General features: G+C 45.6%; 1 protein-coding gene across 1 annotated transcript in view; it reads left to right on the top strand.

Moving 5' to 3' along the window:
- Positions 1–456: 456 nt before the first annotated feature.
- Positions 457–26,868, top strand: part of NUP210 (nucleoporin 210) — a 142,488-nt gene continuing 116,076 nt past the window's right edge. The window contains exon 1 of the mRNA XM_077116402.1: positions 457–660. Within this exon, the coding sequence (XP_076972517.1) occupies positions 506–660 (155 nt within the window). The 5' untranslated portion in view covers positions 457–505. The remainder of the gene's footprint in view (positions 661–26,868) is intronic.

The raw sequence follows: 26,868 nt of genomic DNA, 5'->3' as shown, positions 1-26,868 counted from the left end.
TGTACAGTTCGCGTGGGGGCGGGGGTGGTGGTGGTGTCGGTTTGCGTTTCTATCTCCAAGACCTAATGGGAGCCGGCGCCCGGCCCAGGCCAGCCTCAATGAATGACCGCGGGGCTGGGTGAAAAGTCCCACACTGGCGTCCAGTGAGGGCGCAGCGTTTGAAACCGGCGGGAAGCGTGGAGGCCGGGAAACTGCGCCCGGCTTCCCGCGTAGACATGGAGTAACCCGCGGGCGGGCGCGCGCGCCCTCTCTCCTCCCCCAGCGTGGCCCGGCTTGCTCGCCCCAGTCCCACCCCTCCGCCCCGCGTGGCCCCGTAGTGCGGGCCAGGCCTGGGGGTGGGGACCCTGGGAGCTCGGCCCCCTCGGTCCCCTCCCTCCCTCCCGCGCTCAACACCTGCTGCCCCGGCGCGCGCGGGAGGAGGCGGAGGGCGCGCGCCCGAGCGCGGGCGCGCGGGCGACAAGGCAGCCGGGTCGCCGGAGGTGAGGCGAGCTGAGGCCAGGCGAGGATGGCGGCGCGGGCCTGGGGACCGCCGCTGCTATTGCTCACGCTCCCGGTGCTGTTGGCGGCGTCCAAGCTCAACATCCCCAAAGTGCTGCTGCCCTTCACGCGGGCCACGCGCGTCAACTTCACGCTGGAGGCCTCGGAGGGCTGCTACCGCTGGTGAGGCGCGCGGCCCAGAGTAGGCCCGGGGACGGCGCCGGGGGTGGGGGTGGGGGCGGGGGCGTCGGGCGGCCGAGCGCGCGCATCCTCTGCAGGCCCGCGCGCAGCAGGTGCGCCGGCGCCGGGAGGGGCGGCCGCGGCGGGTCCGGTGGGTCCGGCGGGACCTGCCGGCGTGGGGGTGGGGATGACGGCCCCGGGCGCGCGACCCCAGACCCGCCCGCGTGGGGCACGTGCGGCGGCGTGCAGGCACCCGGGCTGTGGTGAGGCGGCCGCGGCTGGAGGGGTCGGTCGCGCGTGACCCAGCGGCGTGCGCGCCCGCCGCCACTGCGCATGCCGTCGCCCGGGCCTCCGCGGGTCGCGCCGCTGCGGCGGGAGGAGAGCGGACCCACGGTCCCGGCGGATGTGCTTCTGTGTGTTTGGCGCTTGCAGGGGCAGCAGGTGGCCCCGAGAATCGGCCGGACGTGTGGGGTGGGCGCCTGCAGCTGCGGGCCCGACCTGGGAACGGGGTCTTTCATTACTCTTGTACTGAGAGGAAAGTACCCGAGCTGCCCGGCCCGCCGGGTTGGGGGTCCACGTGGGTCTTACTTCCTGTTCTTGTCAGGACTTGAGCTAGTAGGCGGCAAGGGGCCCTGCAAAACCTTAGTCTGAGGCCCAGGTTTCCCGAGTCTGTCCAGGGACGGGGACTCGGTTTCTGGCGCCGGACTGGTGTGGGAATTGGGTTGGTGAAGTGTGGATGGAAGGCGTCCCTGGGAGTCGGAGCCCTTGAAGCTTGTGGGTTGAATCATACTCGTTAAGCGTCTTTGGGGAGAAGTTAAACCTTTGATGTAAGGTCTTCTGGAGGAAGCCTTAGGGATCCATTTTACGGATGAGAATGAGAGGCAAGGAAATGGTGGTTCACATCGGGTTGCCTACGGAGCGGGTCTGCCTCGATGCTCAAACTCGGTCCCTTTTTAACATTTCTTTATTCGGGGGAAGCTCAGGAATTCCCCACTCAATGGTGGGTGAGTGACCGGTGGATCCCTAGCCACTAATGAAACTAGAGGCCTATGTAACCCCCAAGGCACCACCTTTTATCCCACTTCCACTCCAGGTAGCCAGGGAGACCTGGCTAGGCCTTACCTGGGCAAGCGTGATTGGGAAACCTGATGGTTTTGCAGAAGCCTGCGCCATGGTGCCCAGTGATAAAGAATGCAGCTTCTACTCGCACACTAAAGATCCCTGACAGAGTGAACCCCTTCGCACCTCACTGCACCAACCTTGCTAAAGATGAAAACAAGTAGTCCCCTGCCCCTTCCCAACTTCCACGGTAAAGCTTTGCTGCTCCCTTTTTTTGCCTGTCTCAAGGCCCATCGATGTTTTTTTTTTTTTAAATAGTTTTATTGTCACACCTTAACAAACAGAAACATTCTTGACATACAAACATTATGTACATGGTGTGCAATCAGTGGCTCACAATTTCATCACATAGTTGTATATTCATCACCATGATCAATTTTTGGGACATTTGCATCACTCCAGCAAAAAAGAAATAAGAAAAAAAAAAGAAAAAAGAAAAACGAAAAAGCTCCTACATGCTGTGACCCTTACCGCTCCTTCTCATCATTGACCACCATTACTTCAATCTACTCAATTTATTTTAACCTTTGTTCCCCCTATTATTTGTTTATTTTTATCCATATTTTTTACTCATCTGTCCATATCCTAGATAAAAGGAGCATCAGACACAAGGTTTTCACAATCACACAGTCACACTGTAAAAGCTTTATCATTGTTTCTTGAAGATGATTCTTCAAGACTATTGGGAAAAAAAATAGAAAAGAAACAAGGCTACTGGAACACAGCTCTGCAATTTCAGGTGCTTCCCTCCAGCCACTCCAATACACCATAAACTGAAAAGGAAATATCTTTATAATGCATAAGAATAACCTCCAGGATAACCTCTTGGCTCTGTTTGAAATCTCTCAGCCACTGACACTTTATTTTGTCTCATTTTCTCTTCTCCCTTTGGTCGAGAAGATTTTCTTAGTTGCTCAATGCCGAATCCTGGCTCCTTCCTGGATTTCTGTCCCCTGTTGCCAGGGAGATTTACACCCTTAGGAGTCATGTCCCATGTAGAGGGGGAGGGCAGTGAGTTTACTTGCCATGTCAGCTTAGGCAGAGAGAGGCCGCATCTGAGCAACAAAAGAGGTTCTCTGGGGTGACTCTTAGGCTTAATTTTAAGTAAGCTTAACCTGTCCTTTGCAGGGATAAGTTTCATAGGGGCAAACCCCAAGAATGAGGGCTCGGCCTATTGATTTGATTGTCCCCACTGCTTGAGAGAATATCAGAAATTCTTCAAATGGGGAAGTTGAATATTTCCCCCTTTCTCCCCATTTCCCCAAGAGGACTTTGCAATACTTCTTAGTTCACTGTCCTAATCAATCTAGGATTTATCGGGGCATCACACTAATCTGGACAAAGCAACAAAATTTTATGCCCTATTCAAAATTCCATGTACTTATGGTGTTCAGTTAAACTGACCATGGAAGTTAAATTGGGAGCTGCACTAGCCAAAACATAAATTTTGCACCAAATAAACGTTTCTCCTTTAATCTCACACAGAAGTTGAAGTTTTAAAATATGGAAGATATCCTCCTTTATCCAGTCTTCTGCTCTACCTTAGTCCTGTCCAGGTCAGCTTCATTCATATCTCTGCTTGAAGTCTGATCACTTTTTCAACTTTTTTAACAGTTCTTGTATGGGGTACTGCTGACTTTCATAGCTTCAGAGTTCTATCTCTGAGTCTCAGGTGTGACATAAATGCCTGAAGTTTCTGGGAAACACCATGTTATTTACAAACTTCTCGGAATCTGAGAATTTAGAATTAACAGTTACACCTTCTGAATATATATGACTGCTGTAAGAGCTTACAATCCAAGATTCTTTACAGTACCCCAACCTGATATCGCATGCTCTCTACTTTAGTTCACCAAGTGTTTATATTATAGTTATAAATATTTGTCTTTTTGTTCCTGACATTTTATTCAACATACAGCTTTTAAAGGCCCATTGATAATGAGACTTAACAGGGCCTGGCCACATGACAGAAAACCAAGTGTGCATGTCTGCGATTGAAGTCTGTTTAGATATTGGTTGGCTGGGCAAATAAGTTCTTTCTGTTATCTGCTGTACTTATACACATTCATTTTTTGAAAATCTGCCTCCTGGAGCATGGACATGCTGTATCAGCCAGTTGCATTTTGGGGCTTGTGCCCTGTGTGTCTGGATGTCTGAAAGATCTTAGTTCTGGCTTGATATTAAAGTCTGATCTTTGGCTTTAAATTTTCTGTATCCTTGTCTAGGGCCTTATCTTGTGTGGGAAGATCAGCTGTTAGTTGATGTTTTGGAGGAGATGCATGTTCATTCTCTTGAGGCTGTCTGTTCTCTTGATACATGGGCAAAAAAGAGGAAGCCGCTTATTACAAGCAGCTGGCTTCAGATGAATCCCTTTGGATGTATTTGCATGCTACTTCCTCTGAGATTCTGTCTCTGCACTTTTTTTTCCCCTGAAATAACAATTTTTTTTCTCATGGCATTTTCTTTTGAGAGGAGCTGATGGACTTTAGCAGATTTTAATTTACTTACATGGCTTCGTAGGAGGATAGGAAAAACACCCCTAATCTCCGATGCAACAGAGAAGTGCTAAGTACTTTAACTTATTTTGTGTCTGATCTATAGTTTTTATATTGCAAGTGTGTGACTGCTTATCTCCAACATCTTCTCAGAGATGTTTGGTGGGTGTGATTTTCCCCCTTCACTTTGCAGAAAAATATGCTGTCAATCAAGCATTGAAATGTTTTCTTTATTTTTAGTAGTGCTGTTTCTAGTTTAGTCATGTATTGCTTTAGTTTAGAAGAGAAGTTCCTCAGGAAATTTCAAGAGTTGGCATGTTGATAGGTCCTACATCCACAGTGGTTTAAGCCTCATCCATGGAGTTCGGGGTGTGTGTGTGTATGTATATATATATATAGGTATAAACTCTGCCTGACCCTGAGAGAACATTGGCTTATCCTCTGACTTTATCACCAAACTCGGTCTACCAAAATCAGAATGCTTGAACCATTAGCTTAAAATTTACTTTTCCTGTTCTTTTTTTTTTTTTTACAATTTTGTTTTTGTTTTCACATACACACTCTAGCTTGAAGAGCAAGAGTCTACAAAAAATGGGAACAAAGCTTTGGCTGAAAAGCAAGCATTCAACAAGTTATGCTAATAGCCTGCCAAGAAAAAAGTTAACTTTGTCAATTCCTACTTCTCTTGGTTCAGGAAGGACATCAAGAGGCAGGCAATGAACTGAATAAACCTTGTATTAAAAAGTAAGAATAAGTGAGGCTTGGAGTCTTTTACTGTGGCAAAACGTTAACATCTTTATAGCTTTAAGTAATTGGAGAGTTTTAAGGCCAGGCGAACCCATAGAAATAATTTAGTCAAAATCACCCACATTGCAGCTGGAAAGGCTTTAGCCTTGGGAAGGAAAGTCACCTACAGATGTCAGAGAGTAGCTAAAGAGTTGCCCATGCCATTGGACCCTGGGACTCATAGCCCCTGGCTAATTTAATAAGTTCTAATTCCATCCTTATAACTGTACCCAACTTGCTGGTTGGGTGGCAAGTTCCTGATTCTTTTGAAACATTTTGGGTTAAAATTGGATTAATATTTCCTAAAGTATATTTCAAAAGCTCTTTTTTTAAAAAACATCTTTTATTGTGCAATATAATATATGCAGAAAAATGACAAATTTCAAAATACAGTCTAACGAGTAGTCACAGATCAATAGCATTTTTTTTTTAACATGGGCAGGCACCGGGAATTGAACCCGGATCTCTGGCATGAGGACAGGTGAGAACTCTGCCACTGAGCCACTATTGCCTGCCCTCAATAGCTTTTTTGAAAGGCATGCTTTCATAAACAAAATGAAATTATATAGAAAATTTGAAAAACAGAAAAAAAAAGAAATCCTTTGATTTTAACACAAGCACAGGTACCCTTTGGGTTTCCTTTTAGTCACTTACTTTTTCCCCTTAGGACCCCAAATTTATACATTGCCTCAAACCAGGCATTTGTGGGCCACTCGGTAACCCCCTTTCCCCATGACCACCGACTAACATTACAGCCCACTGCTTTCCTGTGTTTCTTCATAATAGTCATAGATTTTCAGTGTCAGAGCAACATCCTGTGTTGATGTTTCATTTACTCATTGTTTTCCCTGCAGTTGAAGTCCCAGGGTCTTCTGTTCTCTCCAGTGGTCCAGCCTTGGCTTGGAAAAACTGACTTTCTTAGTTTAGTTTCCTTGAAGCAAAGCCTGAGGCAGGGGTTTGGATGCAGGTGATTTATTGAGCTGGTACAGGCAGCAGGATAGGGAGAGATGAGCAAGGATTGGTTCTGGAGGTCTAGCCTTGGACACCAATCCTCTCCAGTTGAATTGTACCATAGGTAGACCAAGCTTTTGGGCATCGTTACCCATTGTTAGCCAGCCATTGGCTACCCCTAGGGGGAAGGGGCTATTTATGTAACCTGCCAGGCCCATGGGAGAAGCATGCAATTAGCCAGGGTTATATGTAGGATGAGGTTAAAGGCGTAAGCTACAGCTGCAGCCTTCCTGGGAGTTGGGGCTGGGTGGACCTGTCTGGTTAAGAGTACCTGAGCAGAGCATCCATACTACCCACTTTACTGCGCTGTGCTCAGACTTCTTTCCTGCCCCTCCAAGTCTCTCCAGGGCACCTTGGTGCTAACTAATGTATTTGCCAGGAGTGGTCCTGAATCAAGGCACACCCACTCCTTTCTCACCACAGCTGGCGCTTGTAAGCATCTCAGGTAGGCAAGTGGGAGCCCTTTGGGGCAGGGGAGGGGCGAGGGCATCCTCACTGTGAAACTGTTCCTTGGGCTGTGCTGTGTTCCAGGCAGCTCCCGTTGATGACCTTGGGAGAATCACTGGGCATGAGAGACTCCACAGTCCCTTTGTCCTTGCTGACCAGTGACTGGGTTATCTGAGGTCAATACCTTCCATTGGATATGGATTTCCTAGGGTCCCTCTGCCTGACTCCAGCAGGAGGAAGCAATAGTACCAGTGAGTCACATTGCAACCCTTTGCTGGGTAAAGTTGGGGGAAAAAGGATGAGGTGCAGTGTTTCGTCTGACTCTTCCAGAGACCCCCTCTACAGAGTAAGCTAAGTTAGAAAATCATCAGGCACAACTGCCTTCTGCTGGACTCACGGACTCAAAGCCTACAGGACAGGTGCATGGCAATTAGGAGACAGTAGGGCCTGAGAGAAGCTGGGAACCAGGCTCCCAAAATTAAAATAAAAATTGTATAATGCAGAAGCATAAGAAAAAAAGTGGGGCTAATTCCACTGGAGGTGCCCCAGTTTGCAGCCCCTGCGCCCCATTCGTTTTGGCCTTCCCCTGACCACCACACCTACGCTTCTGTTCCCATAGTCTAGAGTGTTTTTCTCTTACCCACCCCTCTCCTCCCATTCATCTGCACACATCCAGTGTTTGGTTTGCTGATGCTGCTGGAGATGCAATATACCAAAAATGTGTTGGCTTTTATAAAAGGGATTTAATTGAGTTACAAGTTTACAGTTCTAGGGCCATAAAATTATGTCCAAACTAAAGCATCTAAAGAAAGATACCTTGACTCACGAAAGGTTGATAGCATCTGGAACACCTCTGTTAGCTGGGAAGGCTCGTGGCTGGCTTCTTCTGGTCCTTTGGCTTCTGGTTTCAAACAGCTTCCCTGGGGGTGTTTTCTTTCTGCGTCTCCAAATGTCTCTGTATTGGCTCTGAGCTTTTTCCAGAATGGTTCCTTCTTAAAGGACCCCAGTAAGTAGATTAAGACCCACTGTGAATGAGCAGAGATACAGCTCCGTGGAAACCACCTACTCAAAAGGCCCTACCCACAAGTGGGTGGGACATATCTCCATGGAAACAACATGAAAAGATCCCACCCACAATTGGGATTTCTGTGGAAACAGTCTAATCAAAAGGTCCCTCCGTAAATAGTAAGTCTACCCCCATAAGATCGCATTGGGGAAATGAACATGGCTTTTCTGGGGTACATAACAGTTTCAGGCCAGCACACCTGGCTGGTATGCCTTTCCTCCTTCCTCTGTTGGGGAACTTAGGATCTGAGCTTTGTTTGCCAAATGGACAGAGTCTAGTGGTTCTTAGCTGGGGGGTCAGGTTTAGTGTTACAGTGAGCATCGATTGGTGTCCTGGAAGCATACCTGGGGCAGGGGCAGAGGGTCGAACAGAGATGCTGGAGATACTACACTGCCTATGTCTTAGTTAGCCAGAGCTGCTGTGACAAAATCCTATAGTCTAGTTGGCTTAAAAAACAGAAACTTATTGTCTTGTGGTTCTGGAGGCTAAATGTCTGAACTCAAAGTATGGGCAGGACCATGCTTCCCCTTCCAGGGGAGAAATTGTTCCCTTCCTCTCCCCTGGCTTCTAGTTGGTGGCCAGCAGTCCATGGTGTGGTGGTTTGGAACTGTTATGTACCCTAGAAAAGGCCATGTTCTTTAAATCCATTCCTGTGGTGCAGACCTGTTGTGGGTGGGACCTTTTGGTTAGGTTATTTCAATTTGAGGTGTGACCTACCCCGTTCAGGATGGGCCTTAATCCTTTTACTGAAGTCCTGCATGAAGGACAGAAAAAGCCGAGAGAGGTTACAGAGAGAAACACCCAGAGAAATTTGGAGAAAGCTTAGAGAAAAAGTCACTGGAGGGGCTGAGAGAGAAGAGCCCTGGAGAACTAAGAGAGGACCCCAGTGTACAAAGAGGAAGCCACTGGAACCAGAAGCTGAAAACAGTGAAACCCAGGAGAGAAGGACGAGTACACGTCAGCCATGTGTCTTTCCATGTGACAGAGGTGTCCTGATGCCAGCAGCCTTTCTTCAGAGTTCAGGTGTCATCCTGTTGATGCCTTAATTTGGACCTTTTCTTGGCCTTAGAATTGTAAATCATGAGTTAATAAATCTCCGTTGTAAAAGCCAACCCATTTCTGGTGTATTGCATTCTGGCAGCTTTAGCAAATCAAAGCACCTGGTGTAACCTTGGGCTTGTGGCAATATAATTCAGTGTCTGCCTCAGTCACATGGCTGCCTCTCACTGACTGTGCCCAAATTTCCTCTGTTTGTAAGTCTACCAGTCATACTGGATTTGGCCTCATCTTAACTAAACACATCTTCAAGGATCCTATTTCCAAATGGAATCCTGTTCCTGAGACCAGGGGTTAGGATGTGGGCATATCTTTTTGGGAGATACAAATTCAGTCTGTCCCCCTAGGGGACAGTCCCACATGGCAGAGAACTTTTGTCCCATCACATGTACTGGTGGAGAAGCACTGGGCAACGCGGATCCACATATGAGGCCTGGAGAGTCATTTGGCAATAAATACGCAACAAGTATTTATGTTATGTGGGAACCCATTGTAAACAGGACCCACTGATGATGTGGCCCAGCTGAGCCAGGATGGGCCTTAATTCTGTTCCTAGTGGCCTTATGGAGAAGGCCACCGAGAAACAAGCCATAGGGAGCAGCCAGAAGGTGGATGTTGACGGAACCTACCAGAGAAAGGAGATGATGCCACACGTGCATTGCCGTGTGACAGAAAAGTCAAGGAACCCCCCAAATTGCTGGCCAGCCAGGAGATAACCCTTGGAGGAAACAAGCCTTCTAGCCTCTGAAACCAAGAGCCTGTAAATCCCTTTTGTTAAGCCAACCATTTGCATGGTGTTTGTTTTAGCAGCTGGGAAACTGAAGCGTGGGGCTTATTCTGCAATGCTTTTTTGGAGACAGTGGTCAGAATGAGCCTCTTTGGAGTTGAACTGAGACCCAGCAGGGTCCAGCTAGCAGGAACAAGTGCAAAGGCCCCAAGGCAGGACCAAGCTTTGTGTGTCAGAGGAACACAAAGAAAGCATGATTGGTGAGAGGAGTAGGGGGAGGAGGTGAGGTCAGAGAGATTGGCGGAGGGCCTGCCGCGGTGGGGAGACAGGAAGGGTTGCCCAGGGTCAGGTGTTGGGTGGAGTTCAACTGGGGCTGGTTTGTGGGAGCCCTGCTCTATCGTTGTGTGCCCCGAGGGCTGCCTTCCTGCAACTGTGGTTCCCTCAGGGCTCGTTGGGGCCTTGCTCAACTTCTCTTCGGCAAACCCGCGGGAGGGAGGTGCCAGGAAGTGTCTGTTGAATCGACTTGACCTGATGCCTGGGGTTGTTTGTTCCTGCTTCCTCTGTGGGCTCCTTGCTTTTATGGAGCTCTGCAGTCCCTCGAGGTTGCTTCCCATACTGCAGGCCTTGCCTCTGTGCCCCATGGGGGGCATGACCCTCATCCTGGGTGGGGAGTGGGCTGCCTCCCACAGCCCTGCGTGTTGGTCCCTCTTCAAACCCACCCCCCACGTGGAGCTCTTTTCCTGCCCCCACCTACCCCAACTCTTTGTACAACTCTCACTTCTCCTTTTTACCATCCTTTCTGGCCTGACCCTCCTGTGTCCTCGCACTAAAGGACCGTCCCCTGCTCAACTCCTCTTCCTGGCTGTGGAGAGTGAGAAGTGTGTCCTTCGAAGGCAGCGTCTCCCAGCGCATGGGGGCGTGTTCTGCGTGTCGGTGACGCCTTTTATGTGACATCGGTGATGAGAAAAATGATCCCTTTCAGAATTCACCATCAGCCCTTCAGTTGTCCCAAAAGAAAAGTTTTGTCCTGGTGCCCATAGGTCCTGGCCGTCTTCTAATACTGGTTTGTCTCCCTGGGAGGCAGGCCTTAGGCTCAAAACCTGTACAGACAGTAGTGTCTTCTGAGAGTCTCGTACCAGTGTTTTGATTCAGCTGTTTGCTTCTCTGGTTACTTTAGACCTAGGGCAAATGATACTGGTTTTCTATTTATAGGAGTGATATAAGGCTTCCTTTCAAAGGACTTTTTACTTAAAGAAGAATCAGTTTTAAAAAGAAAAATAAGAAAAGGACAAAAGTAGTATTTGGATGTGACCAGTCAGAGGAAAGTGGCATGAATAGAGATTCCCGAAGGTGGGTGAAATGATTTGAAGCTGTTTGTTTCCCAGAAAAACGTGATTTTAGACTTCACTCATTCCTGTAGGCGTGAGCCCATTGTAAGGAGGCCCTTTAGATGAGGCGACTTCAGATAAGGTATGACCCACGTCAATCAGGGTGGGTCTCGATCCTATTATTTGAGTCCTTTATAAGTCCTTTGTAAGCAGAATGAAATTCAGACAGAAGGAGAGAAAGTCACTGAGGGATCAGCCAGAGTCTGAATATTCGATGGGACTCGGAAGGGGAGAAGAGGCTGCCGTGCACATTGCGGTGTGAAAGGGGAGCCCCGGCCAAGGGTGGCCAGCGGCCAGCCCCAGAATACCAGACATGGGGAAGAAAGCATCGCCTCGGTGATACCTCAATTTGGACTTTTTCCTAACTTCTAAACCGGGAGCCATTAAATCCCCATTGTGTAAGCCAGCCCATTGCGTGGCGTTTGCTTGAGCAGCCCAGGAAACTAAAACAGTGGGGGACAAGCTGTCGGAAGGTGCAGGTGTCCAGGCTGCTGCCCCTGCCAGCCAGAGAAGGCATGTCCAGAGGGAGGGCCTTCTAAGACCTTCTAAGGTTGGTGGTGTTGGTGAGAACCAACATTTTCCTGTGCCAGTGTTTCTGCTAACCTTTGCATATCATTTCCCACTTGATCCTCAAAACAAAACAAAACAAAACAAAAAGCGTTTTGTAGGAATCTCTCCCCCTCCACTGTACACATGAGGAGCTGAGACCAAGATGTTCTGACTTCCTTGTGCCTCACACCCATTTAGTAGCAGAGCTGGTCTTCCGTGTGAGCTCTGCCGGACTCCAAGGGCTGCTCAGTCCCAGGTCTGAGTTACTAGTCAGTTATGCCTGTGCCGGTGCTTCTCTTCTCAACTAACAGGTGGTTTACCCGGTTTCCTTCAATAGTGTTTTTTTAAATCAGTAACACTTTTGGGGATGGGTGATTCTGGCGGAAGGAAGACCCGGGAGGAAGCTGAGGTCACCCTCTGCTTAGGTCTGGGAGCCTGGTCCCCCTGTGGACAGCGCCAGGTGTAGGGTGGAGGCTCTGGACATGCTTTGAACCCCTGTCTGCAGGCATTCAGCTCCGAGTTACACAGGGAGTAGGGTAGCATCCAGACCAGGGATCCAGGGCCAGCGTGGACGGGGGTGTTTTTCTGGGGATGTGAGTGTGGGCAGGTCGCTTTATATCCAAGCAGAGGTTTCCTTCCGTATCAGTTGGGCGTTTTAATAGGATTATTAGGAGCCAAATGAAGTATTGTGATGTTGTAACTGAGAAGTTAAGAGTTAAATGCTTATGACTCCTGAATCATTATATAGATGCCTTTTTATTTTCTAAGGTATTGTAAAATAGCCAAAAGTAAATACCTGAATCTACCGAAATGACTGAACTGTAACCCAGATGGCCTGATATTTGATGATTGTATCTTTACCTTAGGCTTGTAAAGGCCTCGTGCTGACTTGTGACTGGCCCCACTTGTACCCCCTTATCCCGTTTTACAATTTTAGAGTCTTGTGATCCCTAGACAGCCTCTTCATGTTCATTAATGAGGGAACTTGACTCAGCCCGGAACTAGCACATCCCAATTCCTAAGCTCTGTTGCTGTGCAATGCTAGTTCTTACCAAAATGGGCCTGCCAGGCACACACAGTAGCTTGAACCTTAACCTATATGTGACCCATGCCTCATTATAATACTAAAAATCATGCCCGTCATCATAGGAAGTCTGCTGTTTTCTTATGTACGTTCTGAGCTAAGCATGAAATCAGTCTGTGCGTGCTCAGTAATTAGGTCATCTCTGACCTCGTCATCTCGAGCCATTGTACCTGTTAACCTAAAACCTGCCCATCTTTTCATGCTATAAAACCCTGTTAGTGCAGTTCAGGGAGACAGATTTTAGGTTGTTGGTTATCAGTTCTCCTTGCCTCGTGCTAAACAATAAACTCTCCCTTTGAAACCTCAGTGTCTCAGAAATCGGTCATTTGTACCCATTGGCCAGAGAACCCCCGTATCAATTACTCTCAATGTCATGCAGGTTAGCAGAACCCTGCACGGTTTCCTCAGTAGCTCCACCAACTTCTGTAGAGACTGCAGTCACTCAGTCTAATACAGCTCAGACTCTGTCCGGAGTTAGGCCAGACATCACAGGTGCAGGACCGTCAAGACAAGATTGTCCATCAGGCACCAGCCAGGCACTTGGGGTTCAGGCCACATGCACATCTGACTACCCGGCTATAAATCTGGAGATAATTCACTCGAATGACTCACTGAGAGCCCTGTACTGATGATTATAGTTTTATTATAGTGGAAGAATATAAATGAGAAGCCAGAGGAAGAGCCCTATATAGGGCAAGTTATGGGAGGGGCTCAGAGGCAATCTTCCACACGTCCTTTCCACATGGAGTCACAAAGCAGGCACAGCAGCCATGCATTTTCTCAGTCATGGAAGCTGTGCTGGTTTGAAACAGTTATGTACCCAAGAAAAGCCATGCTCTTTTAATCCAATTTTGCAGGTATATGCTCACTGTGGGTGGGGTCTTTTGATTAGGTTACTTCCATGGAGATGTGGCCTCGCCCATTCAAGGTGGGTCCTAATTAGTTTACTGGAGTGCTTAAAAGAGCTCACAGACATACAAAGAGCTCAGAGCCCAGAGCCAATACAGAGAGCCAATGCCTAGACCCAGACATCTGGAGATGCAGACAGAAATACCCCGGGTGTTAAGCAAGGACTCACAGAAATAGCCAGAACCTGGAGAAAGCCGAAACAGAACAGAGAGATGAAACCAAGAGACAGAGAGGTTTGGAGATGCTAGGCTAAGAGATGAAACCTGGAATTTGCCCCAGAGAAACTAAGACCCCAGACACTTCGAGGACCACTGGAATCAGAAGCTGAGAGTAGTGGAATCCAGGAGCAAAGGACCAGCAGAAGTCAGCCACGTGCCTTCCCAGCTGACAGGTGTCCCAGATACAGCTTTTCCTCCTAGAAGGAATCCTCTTATTGGTGCTTTAATTTGCATATTTTCACAGCCTTAGAATTATAACTTGTGACTAATAAATCCCCTTTGTAAATGCCAATTCATTTCTGGTATATTGCATCACAGCAGCTTTAGTAAACTGAAGCAGAAACTCACTGGGGCTTTGCGTGTCCCCAGTTTATTCAGGTCTTATTACATAGAGGTGATTCATGGAACCAGTGTCCACCTGGCTGAACTCAATTTGCTGCCCCCCTCTCCTCCCAGAGGCTGTTATGACCTGGCTGGAAGCCCCAACCCACTCATCACCTGGTTGGTCTTTCTGGCCTGGCCGGCCCCCACCCTAGGGCTATAGGTGTGGCTGGCCTCGCCCCATCATCTAATTAGCATAAGAACTACCAGGTGTGGTCCTGGGCCCACCCTGAAGAACAAGAGACACTCTTAGACATGAAATTCCAAAGACTCAGAAGTGGCTTTACCAGGAACTGAGCACAAAGAACCAGGCTGTTAGCTCACTATGCTACAGATGTGTCTGGCTCTGTTCCTGACAGGTAATAAGCATATACCAAATTGAATTTTTTTGCTTTTTGTTTTTTTCAGTGACAGTAGCAATATTCTGAATGAAATAAGATAAGCCTTAAAGAATTCAGTTGGAGGGAAAACTCCATTTGATTAGACCGTTTTGATTGCATGTGACAGAAAACGCAAACCAACATGGCTTAGGCAAAACGAAGGAATGAGTTAGCTCTTGAAACTGTTCTGTGTGTGGGGACTTGTTGGGATGTCACCAAGACTTGGTTTCTCACTCCTCATGTCTTAGCTCTGGTCAGGTTTTCCCTAGGTTGAGAAGATAGCAGACCCAGCCCTACGGCCTCCTAAATTCAAGTCTTATGGCACAGAGGTCTGTCTCTACTCGCCTGGGTCACATGCTGTTCCAGTTCCAACCCAGGTCAACCCCGCGACCAAAGAACACACCAGGCAGGAGATTACCCGTGAGTTGTAATTAGGGGCTTACTAACAGGAGAAACATTTTCCTAGTGGTGGCTGGTTGGGACCTGAAGTTCAGCACTCTGTGCAACAAACCGAAAGGGAAGGGGCATGCCAAGAGGGCTGCTTATAAAGTTTAACAAGAGACTCCGTGAGATTTGGTTACAATTGGGTTGCAGCAGAATCGCCTGAGATTGGTTCAGCAGAATCTCGAGAGAGTTTGTTACCAACAGTGATGGGGAGGGGTGGAGCTTTAATTCTTTGACATTTAACATCTGTCCCTGGTCATGTAGACGGCTGCAAGCAATGAAAATGGGAGAGGGAGCGGGTCCTGGGTCCCTGCGCCCCTGCACATGCTCTATTAGTCAGGATTCTCCAGAGAAACAGAACTGACAGGAGGCACACATACATACATGTATGTGTGTGTAAACATTATGATATATTATAGGAATTAACTCATATGACCATGTATTTCAGTTTGCTAAACCAGCCAGAATGCAATATACCAGAAATGGGTTGGCTTTTACAATGAGGATTTATTAGCTTATAATTTATAGTTCTTGGACAATGAAAATGTACCAATTAAGGCATCAACAAGATGATACCTGAACTCTAAAGACAGGCTGCTGGCATCCAGGATACCTCTGTCACATGGGAAGGCACATAGTCAGTGTTTGCTTGTCCTTGTCTCTTGGATTCCATTGGTTTCAGCTCCTGGTTCCAGTGGCTTCCTCTCTGAGCTTCTGTGGGTCTCCTCTTAGATCCTCTGGAGCTTTTTTCCCTAAGCTTTCCCTGGATATTTCTCTCTCTAAGCTTTCTTGACTTTTTATGTCCTTAATCCTCTCACAAAGGACTCCAGTAAAAAGGATTAAGACCTACCTTGACCTCGGGCACTGTATAAGATTCTACAAATGTTCCATGCACGAGGGTAACTTTACAGAAACCTACCACCTCCAGATGGGTCCTTGAACCAGAGAAGTCCTGAAATGCTGAGGGGCCAGCCTCTCCAAAACATCAACTAATTCCATCCCCCTGTCCCATATTATCAACAGCCCCTTCCAACATAAAAAAGTTAGAATGGGCATAGCCCAAATACCCCTAAAGAGTGGGAGAAAGATCAAAGGTGATGGTGGCGTTATACAGAGAAGGTAGGGTTTAACAAATGAGTATGATTGCTGAAACGTTATATTGATGTTTCTTTTAGTCTCCAGTATCTCAGATTAGCTAGAAGTAAAAACCTAAAATTGTGGAATTGTAGCCCATACCAAACTCTGAAATCTGTTCTATAACTAGTTGTTGCAATGTGCTTTGAAATTTATTGCTTTTTTGTATATATGTTATTTTTTACCAGAAAGAAAAAAATCAATTGTGATGATAAGTACACAGCTATATGCTGAAAAAAATAATGTAACCATGCACTGCATTAAAGAATAAATAATTTAAAATCTTTAAAAAAAGGATGGAGACCCACCTTGAATGAAGTGGGTCACATCTCAATTGAAGTAACCCAACGAAATGGTCCCACCCACAGTTGGTATGCACCCTCTGGAATGGATTAAAAAATATGGTCTTTTCTTGAGGTACATAATAGTTTCAAACCAGCACACCATGGCAAATTTGAATTCTGTAGGGGAGGCTGCAAGCTGGGAACTTAAATGTAGGTTTCAGTGAATTCCCCAAGAGACGCTGGCTGGCTTAAGTGTGATTTTAGACTGCTAAAATCATCCGTTCTCCCTTTAAGGCCTTCAACCGACTGCATGAAACTTCTCGCTTGCTGAAGGCAATCTCCTTTATTGACTGTAGATGTCATCTACCAGATACAATCAACTGACTGATGATTTAAATCCATGAAGTACCCTCACAATAACAATCAGGCCAGTGCTTTCTTTTTTTTTTCTTTTAAATATCTTATTGAGAAATCTTCACACACATATATTCCACACACGGTATGCAATCAGTGACTCACAATATCATCACCAAGTTGTATTCATCACCATGATCATTTTTTCAAATATTTTCATCATTCCAGAAAAAGAAATAAAAAGAAAAAAAAAATCATACATACCCTACCCCTTACCCCCCTCATTGACCACTAGTATTTCCATCTACCCAATTTATTTTACCCTTTGTCCTCCATATTGTTTATTTATTTTTTATCCATTTTTTTTTTATTCATCTATACCCTGGATAAAAGGAGCATCAAATACAAGATTTTTACAATCCCACAGTCACATTGTAAAAGTTATATCTTTATACAATCGTCTTTAAGAATCAAGACTACTGGAACACAGGTCAACAGTTTCAGATACTTCCCTCCAACCACTCTAGTACACCATAAATTAAAAAGGGATACCTATATAATGTATAAGAATAACCTCCAGGATAAACTCATGATTCTGTTTGAAATCTCTCAGCTGCTGAAACTTTATTTTGTCTCATTTCTCTCTTCCCCGCTTTGTCAAAAAGACTTTCTCAATCCCTTGATGCCTGGTCCTGGCTCATCCTGGGATTTCTGTCCCGTGTATGAGGGAGGGCAGTGAGTTCACCTGCCAGGTTGGCTCAGAGAGAGAGGCCACATCTGAGCAACAAAAGAGGTTCTCTGGAGGTGATTCTTAGTCCTAATTTTAAGTAGGCTTAGCCTATCATTTGCAGGAATAAGTTTCATAGAGGTAAACCCCAAGATCGAGGGCTCGGCCTACTGATTTGGTTGCCCCCACTGCTTGTGAAAATATCAGAAATTCTCCAAATGGGGAAGTTGAATATTTCCTCCTTTTTCCCCAGTGCCCCAAGGGGACTTTGCAATACTTCTTTATTCACTACCCAAATTACTCTGGGATATATCCGGGCATCACACTAACCTGGACAAACCAACAAAATCTCATGCACTTATGGTGTTCAACTAAACTGACCATGCACGTTAAATTAGGAAATGCACTACCTAAAATATAAATTGTGCATTAAATAAACGTCTCTCCCTTTAGTCTCACACAGAAGTTGAAGTTTTAAAATATCGACGATATCATCCTTTACCCAGTCTTCTGATCTACCTTAGTCCTATCCAGCTCAGCTTCATTCATATCTCTGCTCGAAGTCTGGTCACTTTTTCAACTTTTTGAACAGTTCCTATATGGGGTACTACTGACTTTCATAGCTTCAGAGCTCTAAATCCGAGTCTCAGGTGCATAAATAATTGAAGTTTCTGGGAATGATTAGGTTATAAATAAACAGCTCGGTATATCTCAGACTTTAGAAATAGCTACTACATCTGAAGATATTTGACTGCTGTAAGAACTTACAGTCTAGGACCCTTTACAATAGGCCCCAGCCTGATAACCTATGTTCTCAACTTCAGTTCACCGAGCTTTTGTATTATGTTTAGTCCATACGATTGAGGCATGATAATATTTGTCTTTTTGTTTCTGACATTTCATTCATCATACAGCCCTTAAGGTTCATACCCCTAGTTGCATGCCTGACAACTTCATTCCTTCTTGTGGCAGCTCAGTAGTCCATTGTATGTATACACCATAGTCCCACCTTCCCTTCCTGATTTGTTGTACCCTTAGGCCAGTGCTTCCTTGACCAAACAACTGGACACCATCACCTGGCTAAGTGCACATGTGAACGCAACCATCACCTGGCTAAGTGCACGCGTGAGCGCAACCATCACTCATTACACACTTGTATCTGAACCCCTCTCTGTGGCTGGGGGACAAGGTTCTGATTGGCCCGGCCCGCGACCAGCGCCTGCCAGTGCCCGAGTTCTGGAACTCATAGACTGAGAGCACAAAGGTGTGGGTGCCTCCGGGAAATTTGAGTGCTGTCACTGGAAGAGGGGCTGATGGGGGTCAGGCAGCCAAAACCCAACATGTATCCCCAACAGAAATGATACCCTGGTGTTAAAGCGTTTGTCCTGCCCGCCTGTTGACTGGCCTGTTCTGGGTGGGAATGCCTAAGGTACCCGCGCTTGCCTGGGACCCTTGCAGGAAGCTGGTGTGATCTGGTGTAGGTGAGAACGTTGAGAGAATAGGAGATAAGTGCTGGTGAGGAGACCGCGGGGTTGAGGGATGGGTCCTGAACCTCGGTGTTCCCAGCTGTGAGATGGGAGCAGCTGACCTGCCTGCCGTGCAGGGCTTTTGTGTTGGTTCTGAGATACCTGAAAAAGCGTGAGGCCCACTGTGTTTTCTGCCCCTGGGGTAATTTGATAAGATTATTTTTGTAATAAAAAAACTTTACCATAAAAATAGCTGCAAGTCCAGAGGGCCTTAACTGTAAGTTCCATGAACCATTTAAGAATAAATCATGCAAATCCTTTACAAATTCTTTCAGAAAAGAGAGGAGTGATCATTTGTCAACTCATTTTTTTGTGAATTTAATCATTATACTGATTTAAAAACCAGGAAATAAATTTTAAGACAAAACCACAGACCAAAGGCACAAAAATCCCTAGTTAAGTGCAACAAATCAAATCCAGAAATATATAAAAAGTATTATATATCCTATAGATACAGTATGTTTATCTTATATAATGCATGTGTGTGTATGTGTGTGTGTAAAAAGTATAAAGCAGGTGGGTTATAGCCCAGCAATGCAAGGTTGATTTAACATTAAAGAAGTTATTGGGCAGTACGGTGGTGGCTCAGTGGCAGAATTCTCACCTGCCATGCCAGAGACCCGGGTTCAATGCCCGGTGCCTGCCCGTGCAAAAAAGAAAAAAAAGTTATTGGTGTAACTCTCCATATTAAGAGAGTAAATGCAAAATACCCATGTAACTATCTCAATAGAGGCACACCCATGTGTGATGAAAATTTGCAGCAAATTAGGAATAGAGGAAAATCCAAATCCCTGTGAAGACCATCTACAAAAACCTTTACCAAAGTCTTCTGGTAAATGCAGTGGGGGCACAAACAAAGTATCCTGCGGGCGAGCAGGCTCTGGGGCGCATGGGAACAGGGAATGGGGAGTCAGTGCATAATGGTGCAGAGTTTCTCCTTTGCGTGATGGAAAAGATTTGGTCGTGGATGGTGGGGAGAGTAGCACACAATGTGAATGAGATAATCCCACTGAACTATGCTTGGGAGTGTTGTAATGGGACAGTTTATGTTGTATGTGTGTTACCACAATTTAAATTAAGAGATGAAAGAGACAATGATAATTAAATGTAATATGTGATCCAGAACTGAATCATAATAGTGGAGGAGGAAATGCCCAAAAAGACATTACTGGGACAACTGAAAAAAATTGGAACATAGACTATAAGCTTTATATATCTGTGTTTATTTCTTGAGCTTGATAACTGCACTGAAGGTGATTACATAAATGAATAGCCGTGTTCTTAGGAGATGTACAAGATGGTGTTAAGTGTTTGAGGAACCTGATAAATACAACCTGTACTCAAATGCTTAGGAAATTGATATTTCTATTGATACAACAAGTGTGGCAAAATATGAAAAGTTTGTGTATCTGGGCAAGGACTATATTGGAGTTCTCTGAATTACTTTTCTATTATTTTTGCAACTTTCTGTAAATTTGAAATTATTTCAAAGCAAAAAAAATATTAGGGAAAAAATAAAAGAGAGGAATGAGTAAGGCATAGGCTCTCTCCTCAAATTCAGTTTGTCAGGGAGGTTGAACAGGTAAGAATTTCATTGTTGAGCCATTGTCCTGGGGCCTTGGCATTGCCATCTCGTTTGCCCACAACAGTTTTCTCTGATAGCCCAACAGCAGGCCCTGCCTCTCCCGCAGGCTTTGCTCAGGGAAGCCTCCCCCGACCATCCTATTTAAAATTGCAACTTTCCCCCTGCCCTGCTTTATACTCTTCCCTAACCCTTATTGTCTAGGATTCCATATTCACTCACTTAGGTTGTTTCTCTTGGTTCTCCCGCTATCATGTAAAAGGCTCCTTGAAGGTAAGAGTTAATGTATAGTTTATGCTTTGTTTTATCTGCAGCACCTAGAAGAGTAGCAAGCCAACCCATAATACGTGTTCAGTGAAGGAATGAATGAATGCATGAATGAATGCTAGGCCGAGTGCATTGGTGCCCCCAGCAGGGCCAGTAGAGCTATGGGAGCTGAGAGGAGGTGAGAAGGGCAGAGGAATCAGGAATGGTTCCAGGGCAGGGCTGCCACTTGGTGGGAGCCCTGGAGGCGGGCTGCAGGAGAGCCTGAGGGACAGACCCGGCAAGTGGGCTCACGGGCAGCTGAGGCAAAGGAGGGGAGAGGGAGAGGCTGCGGAGCGAGGTCAGGCCTGTCGGGTAAGCCCCCCTTGGGCCTGAATCTTGGCTGGTGGCTCTGAGGATGCCGTGATCGTATCGCAGGGAGGAGGCTGCTGCAGGGGCACGGGCACAGCAAGTGGGCACCAGGCTTCGTTCTCACGGAAGGGTCCGTGTTTTCTTTGAGAAGCAACGCAGAGTTCTTGTGGCAAGAACCAGGCCAATCCTTGCAGGACCACAACCCCCGCATTTCCGGAGGCACCCTCCTTTTTCCTAAATAGAAGAGCTTACTGGTGGAAAGCTACAGGATTTGTGATCTCATCTGATCCACCCCCCCTCTTTGCAGTAGGTACTGTAGTATGGTGTAGTATAGTATGCATAGTGAGTGTGCTAATTGCCATTCACATACAGTTACCATACCATGCTATGCTAGGCTGTACACATGCTGTATACTATTTATCCCATACTACTACTAGAGTATACTATATATATTCTATACTATATAATGCGATATGTATTATACTATACTATACTATAGTAATACTGTACTGTTCAATACTAGATCATACTTTACATTACTAATACTATGCCATATATGCAATACTGTATACACTATACTATAATAAAGCTATACTAATCCTATACTATGCTATAATATTCATGCTATACTAATATCATTACTAATACTATTAACACAATAGTATACTGAATTAACACTATATTATACTATGCTCTATGTACCATACTATTATGCTATCTATACTGTACTATGTGTACTATACTATACAGTACTAATACTATACTATTTGTGCTGTACTATATATTTAAATACTATACTCATATACTAATACTATAGTATACTAACTATACTATATTATGGTGTATATGCTATACTATGTATACTATACTATACCGTGCTAATACTAGACATACTATACTATATATAAAATACTATGCTATATTATTATACTAAACTAATGCTGTACTATGCTATATATACAATGCTATACTATACATATAATACTGTTTATTATACTATACTAATACTGTACTATATACTATACTAACTCTATCTTATATGTGCCATATTATACTATAAATACTATACAAACAATACCATACATACTACACTATATTTATTATACTATATATGCTATACTATATTTGTTATACTATACTATAAATAGTATACAAACAATACCATACATACTATACTATATTTATTACACTATATATACTATATTTCTTATATTATACTATAAATAGTATACTATATATGCAGTACTATACTATATTTCTTATGCTATACTAATGCTGTGCTGTGCTAGTACTATGCGATACTCTTCTATAGTAGACAGTATAGTTTAGTACACTATAGAAACTGAGGTCTGGGAGGTGAAGTCATTTGCTCTGTGTCCCCGTGGGCCAGTGGCAGCACTCTATCTTCTTCCGACTTCAGCCTCCGAGCAGATGTCAGTGGATGAGAGAATCGAGAAGCCGTGTCAGCATCAGCGTGTGTGCTGTGGGCTGCACCAGGGTCTCCTGGAAAGACAGACTACCCCATTTCTGACCTGGAAGCCTGTCTCGGATGCACTGGGGAGTGTTGGTGATGGGGCAGGATGGGACAGTCTTGCTGACCACCAGCTGACAAGCATGGAAGGATGATGGATGCGCGTGTTACAGGAGCAAGCAACCTTTTTGAGGAGTGAGGTGGGGGTGGGGCACGGCAACTAATTTAAGGCTCTACAGCCCACGTGAGCTAGGCCCGTTTCTTCTACAGAACGTGGTGCAGCATCATCTGCATTGGGGCTTCAGAGCCTGCAAGCCCTGCTTCACGGGGCGGCTCCTCCACCAATCAGCTCTGCATTCAGGCCGGGGTGCTCCATCAGGGGCCCCTCTGTCCCTGAGCCCTGCTTCCGCCCAGTCTGCTGTGAGGGTCAGATGTGCAGTCTGGGGTGCACATGTTGTGGCTGGATTTGCTGCTGTGTGACACGTGTGCATATCTCTTCAGTGCCTCAGAACCGCAGAGCCCGAGAGGGACTGCCTGGGTTTAGAGCTCCCGATATTTGGGCCAGAGGCTGCTCTGTCCTTATTTTTGCACATATCACTGGAAGAGGGCAGCTTATAGGTAGACTCAGCATCAGAGAGGAGTACTGTTGGGGTGTGGTACTCAGTTCCTCTCCCAGAGGCGTCAGGTTGATGCTGTACCTCCCAAACTGCAGCCACTACACACCACCATCAAACTTGCCTTTCTTAAGGTCCACCTGTACTAACATTTACTTAATATTTCCTTCAAAGGATACTTTTTTTTACACTGACCTTGTCTTCAGCACTAACATTCATGAGTGTGTGAACTTGATGTACTTGTTTTTCTTAAAACACTTTAAAATGAATATATAATTAAAATACATGACCCACCTAAACTCCTCTCTGGTGGTGTGTGTCTCCTACCCTGGGAAATGCTCCTGTTTTGGAATATGTATCTGAACTAGAGTTGTATAAATCCAGTTGTGATCCTGGCCTTGCAATTTGGAGCTGTGTGGCCTTAGGCAAGTTACTTAACCTCTCTGAGACTCAGTTTGATCTTCCCTTATCAGGGAAGGATTAATCCTGTTGGGAGGATTAAATGATCTGGCAGATGTAAGGATGTAGCTCTGGGCTTAACGGTGTAGGCACTTTCCTTAGTTCCCTTTCTCATCTTCTCTACCCCCTCAACTAAGCACTCTTTCATTTTTTAATCAAAAAGCGTTCCCTGACTATCTTAGCGCTTACCAGAAATTAGGTTTTGCTGCTATCAGTCACCTCCCTTATCTGCTCCTGCCTTCCGTGTCTCACTCTCTGACTTGGTTTAATTAAGCACTGTTTTTGTGAAGAATGTTCTACCCTCCTTCCGTATAGAAGGGGATTCTTTTCTGGCCAGAAATAGCCCAGAATTATACATGTGTGGCCCACGCGTCCATTTCTAGCCCAGAAAGAGAGCAGCCCTGAACCTCAACGGGGAATTTGTAGGTTTTTTCTGAGGCCCAGCTGAGAGAGGCTGCAAGATACAGGGGCAGCCCAGAGAAGTGAGGGTACTTCCAGTGGCTGAGAGGTGGCTCGAATAGCAGAAAGAGCCCCAAATTTGGAGTGAGAAGACCTGTGCCCCAGCCCTGGCCCTCGGTATTGCCTTAAACCCAGTCTCCTCTCCCTTCTGAGCCTTAGTTCATGAATCTGTAAAATGAGGGCATTGCAACAGTTCACTGAGTTACAAACCCAATGTTAGGGTGAGAATATTCTTAATATTATTAAGAAATTAGAGTAAAATACAGAAAAAAAGATAATATAATAAATATTCCTTCCATTTAGAATTAGCCATTGTTAACAATGTATTATATTTGTATCCAGTCTTTTTTTTTTTTAAGGAATAAAACATAGATAAAGTGGGCGGGCCGCGGTGGCTCAGCGGGCAAGAGTGCTTGCCTGCCATGCCGGAGGACCCCGGTTCGATTCCCGGCCCCAGCCCATGTAAAAAACAAACAAACAAACAAACAAAAAAATAATAAAATAAAAAAAAAAAAAAAAAAAACATAGATAAAGCTAAGTCCCCCTTACTTCTCTCATTCCTTTCCCAATCCTGTCCTGACAGCCTCTATTTTTTAAAAAATATTTTTGTTGATAAATCTTCACACACATGCATTCTATACATGGTGTACAATTAGTGGCTCACAGTATCATCACATAGTTGTGTATTCATTACCATGATCATTTTTTAGAACGTTTGCATCCCTCCAGAAAAAGAGATAAAAAAGAATTAAAAAACCCCTCAAACATACCATACCCCTTACCCATCCCTTTCATTGACCACTAGTATTTCGATCTACCCAATTTATTTTACCCTATGTTCTCCCTAGTATTTATTAATTCTTTATCCATATTTTTTTGCTTATCTAGCCTACTCTGGGTAAACGGAGCAACAGACACAAGGTTTTCACAATCCTGTAGTCACATTGTAAAAGTTATATCGTTATACAATAGTCTTCAAGACTCAGTGCTACTGGAACAAAGCTCAACAGTTTCAAGTACTTTCCTCCAGCCACTCCAATACACCATAAACTAAAAAGGGAATATCCATATACTGCATAAGAATAACCTCCAAAATGACCTCTTGATTTATTTGAAGTCCCTCAGCCACTGACACTTTATTTTGTCTCATTTCTCTCTTCCCCTTTTTGGTCAAGAAGGTTTTCCCAATCCCTTGATGCTGGGCCCTGGCTCATCCCGGGATTTCTGTCCCATTTTGCCAGGGAGGTTTACACCCCTGGAAATCATGTCCTACATAGAGAGGGGGAGGGTGGTGAGTTTGCTTGCCAAGTTGGCTTAGAGAGAGGCCACATCTGAGCAACAAGAGCGCTTCTCTGGGAGTGACTCTTAGGCCTAATTTTAAGTAGGCTTGACCTATCCTTTGCAGGGATAAGGACCCAAGATTGAGGGCTTGGCCTATAGATTTGATTATCTCCTTTGTTTGTGAGAATATCAGAAATTCTCCAAATGGGGAAGTTGAATATTTCCTCCTTTCTCCCCAGTGCCCCCAGGGGACTTTGCAAACACTTGTTTATTTACTTCCCAAATTACTCTGGCAGCCTCTGTTTTGACTCTGGTATGTACCTTTCCCTTTATAATTCTCTAAAAATTGTCTGCTAGGGTGCTTTTTCACCCGGTATTCCACGTGATGCTCTCTGCACTCCCTTGGCAGGGCTATTTCTGTTTCACAAAAGAGGCCACCTAGGCCCAAGAACACGTGTTTGCTGTATCCTGTGAATCCGCGTGTCTCTTCACTGTGCTTCTGAAGCAAATGGGTCTCTGCATGGCCCAAGAAGGAAGCCAAAGCCCTGTTAAAAACAAGTGAGAAGGCCTAGGAGGCTTGTCTCATTTTTCTTTTGGAGCTTATTACCTCAGGGCCCATCCAGACTCAACCTAGCCCTGGCAGCATGGGAAGCAGGAAATAAAAGGTGTGATTTCGGGGTGTACTCCCCCTACCTCACCCCCCCCAAAAAAAAAAAATTCAACACATGGTGCTGCACTAACTGGATAGTCACATGGAGAAAGAATGAATTTGACCATGGCATACAAGATTTTTTTAAAAAGGTGTGATTTCCAGCCAGGTTCTGGAGGCTGCTAGGGGGGCAGCTCGCTGGAAGAATTGGGAAGCATGGGAAGGAGAATTTCAGGCTTCTCTGCCTTGAATTAGGGTCGCTCTGCTCTGCTCTGTACTTGTTTATTGGGATTCTGTTGGAGATTAATGCCGTCCTGTGAGGGAACATGTACAGAGGGGACTGTCCCCATTTTATTCTCAGGGAGACTGAGACTTGGAGAAGGGGGTGAGATTTAGGCTCGGACCCCTTGCTCTCAGGGAGCATTGACCAAGATTCATCAATTACAGTATTTCTCAAAGGTGGAAGTGGAAAAGGATGAATTGCATTAAAAAAAAGCTTATTTAAAATGATTTTAGATTTACAGAAAAGGTCAAAAGTTAGTACAAAGAGTACCCCTACCTTCTGCACTCAACTTCTCCGAATTTTAACATCTCCCATAACCACGGGACATTTGTCAAAGCTAAAAACTGAACATTGGATCCTGGTGTTTGAGAGAGAGGGCCAAGATGGCGGCTTAACAAGGTGTGGGATTTAGTTTGTCCTCCAGAACAGCTACTAAATAGCCAGGAACAGTACAGGACAACTGCTGGGGCCATGTCAGTGAGCGGACACACAGCGTACCCCAATCTGGACCAGCTGGACCGGCTGCAAGCCCCCCCATCCAGAACCATGGGTCCCCCAAGCCGTGGTGGCCGGCGCCCCTCCCCCACAGGCTGCTTCCCAGAGGGGAAAGGAAAGGGGCTTTACCAGCAGCAGGGGCTGAGCACAACCAAACTCAATTGTGGAATTAATTCACAAATTCTGACTACTAAAAATAGGCCCCCAGCTCAGCTGAA

Source organism: Tamandua tetradactyla, chromosome 9, assembly GCF_023851605.1.
Source record: "Tamandua tetradactyla isolate mTamTet1 chromosome 9, mTamTet1.pri, whole genome shotgun sequence".
Taxonomy (NCBI): domain Eukaryota; kingdom Metazoa; phylum Chordata; class Mammalia; order Pilosa; family Myrmecophagidae; genus Tamandua; species Tamandua tetradactyla.
Note: the sequence above shows the minus strand (reverse complement) of the source record. Positions and strands in the feature narration are given on the sequence as shown.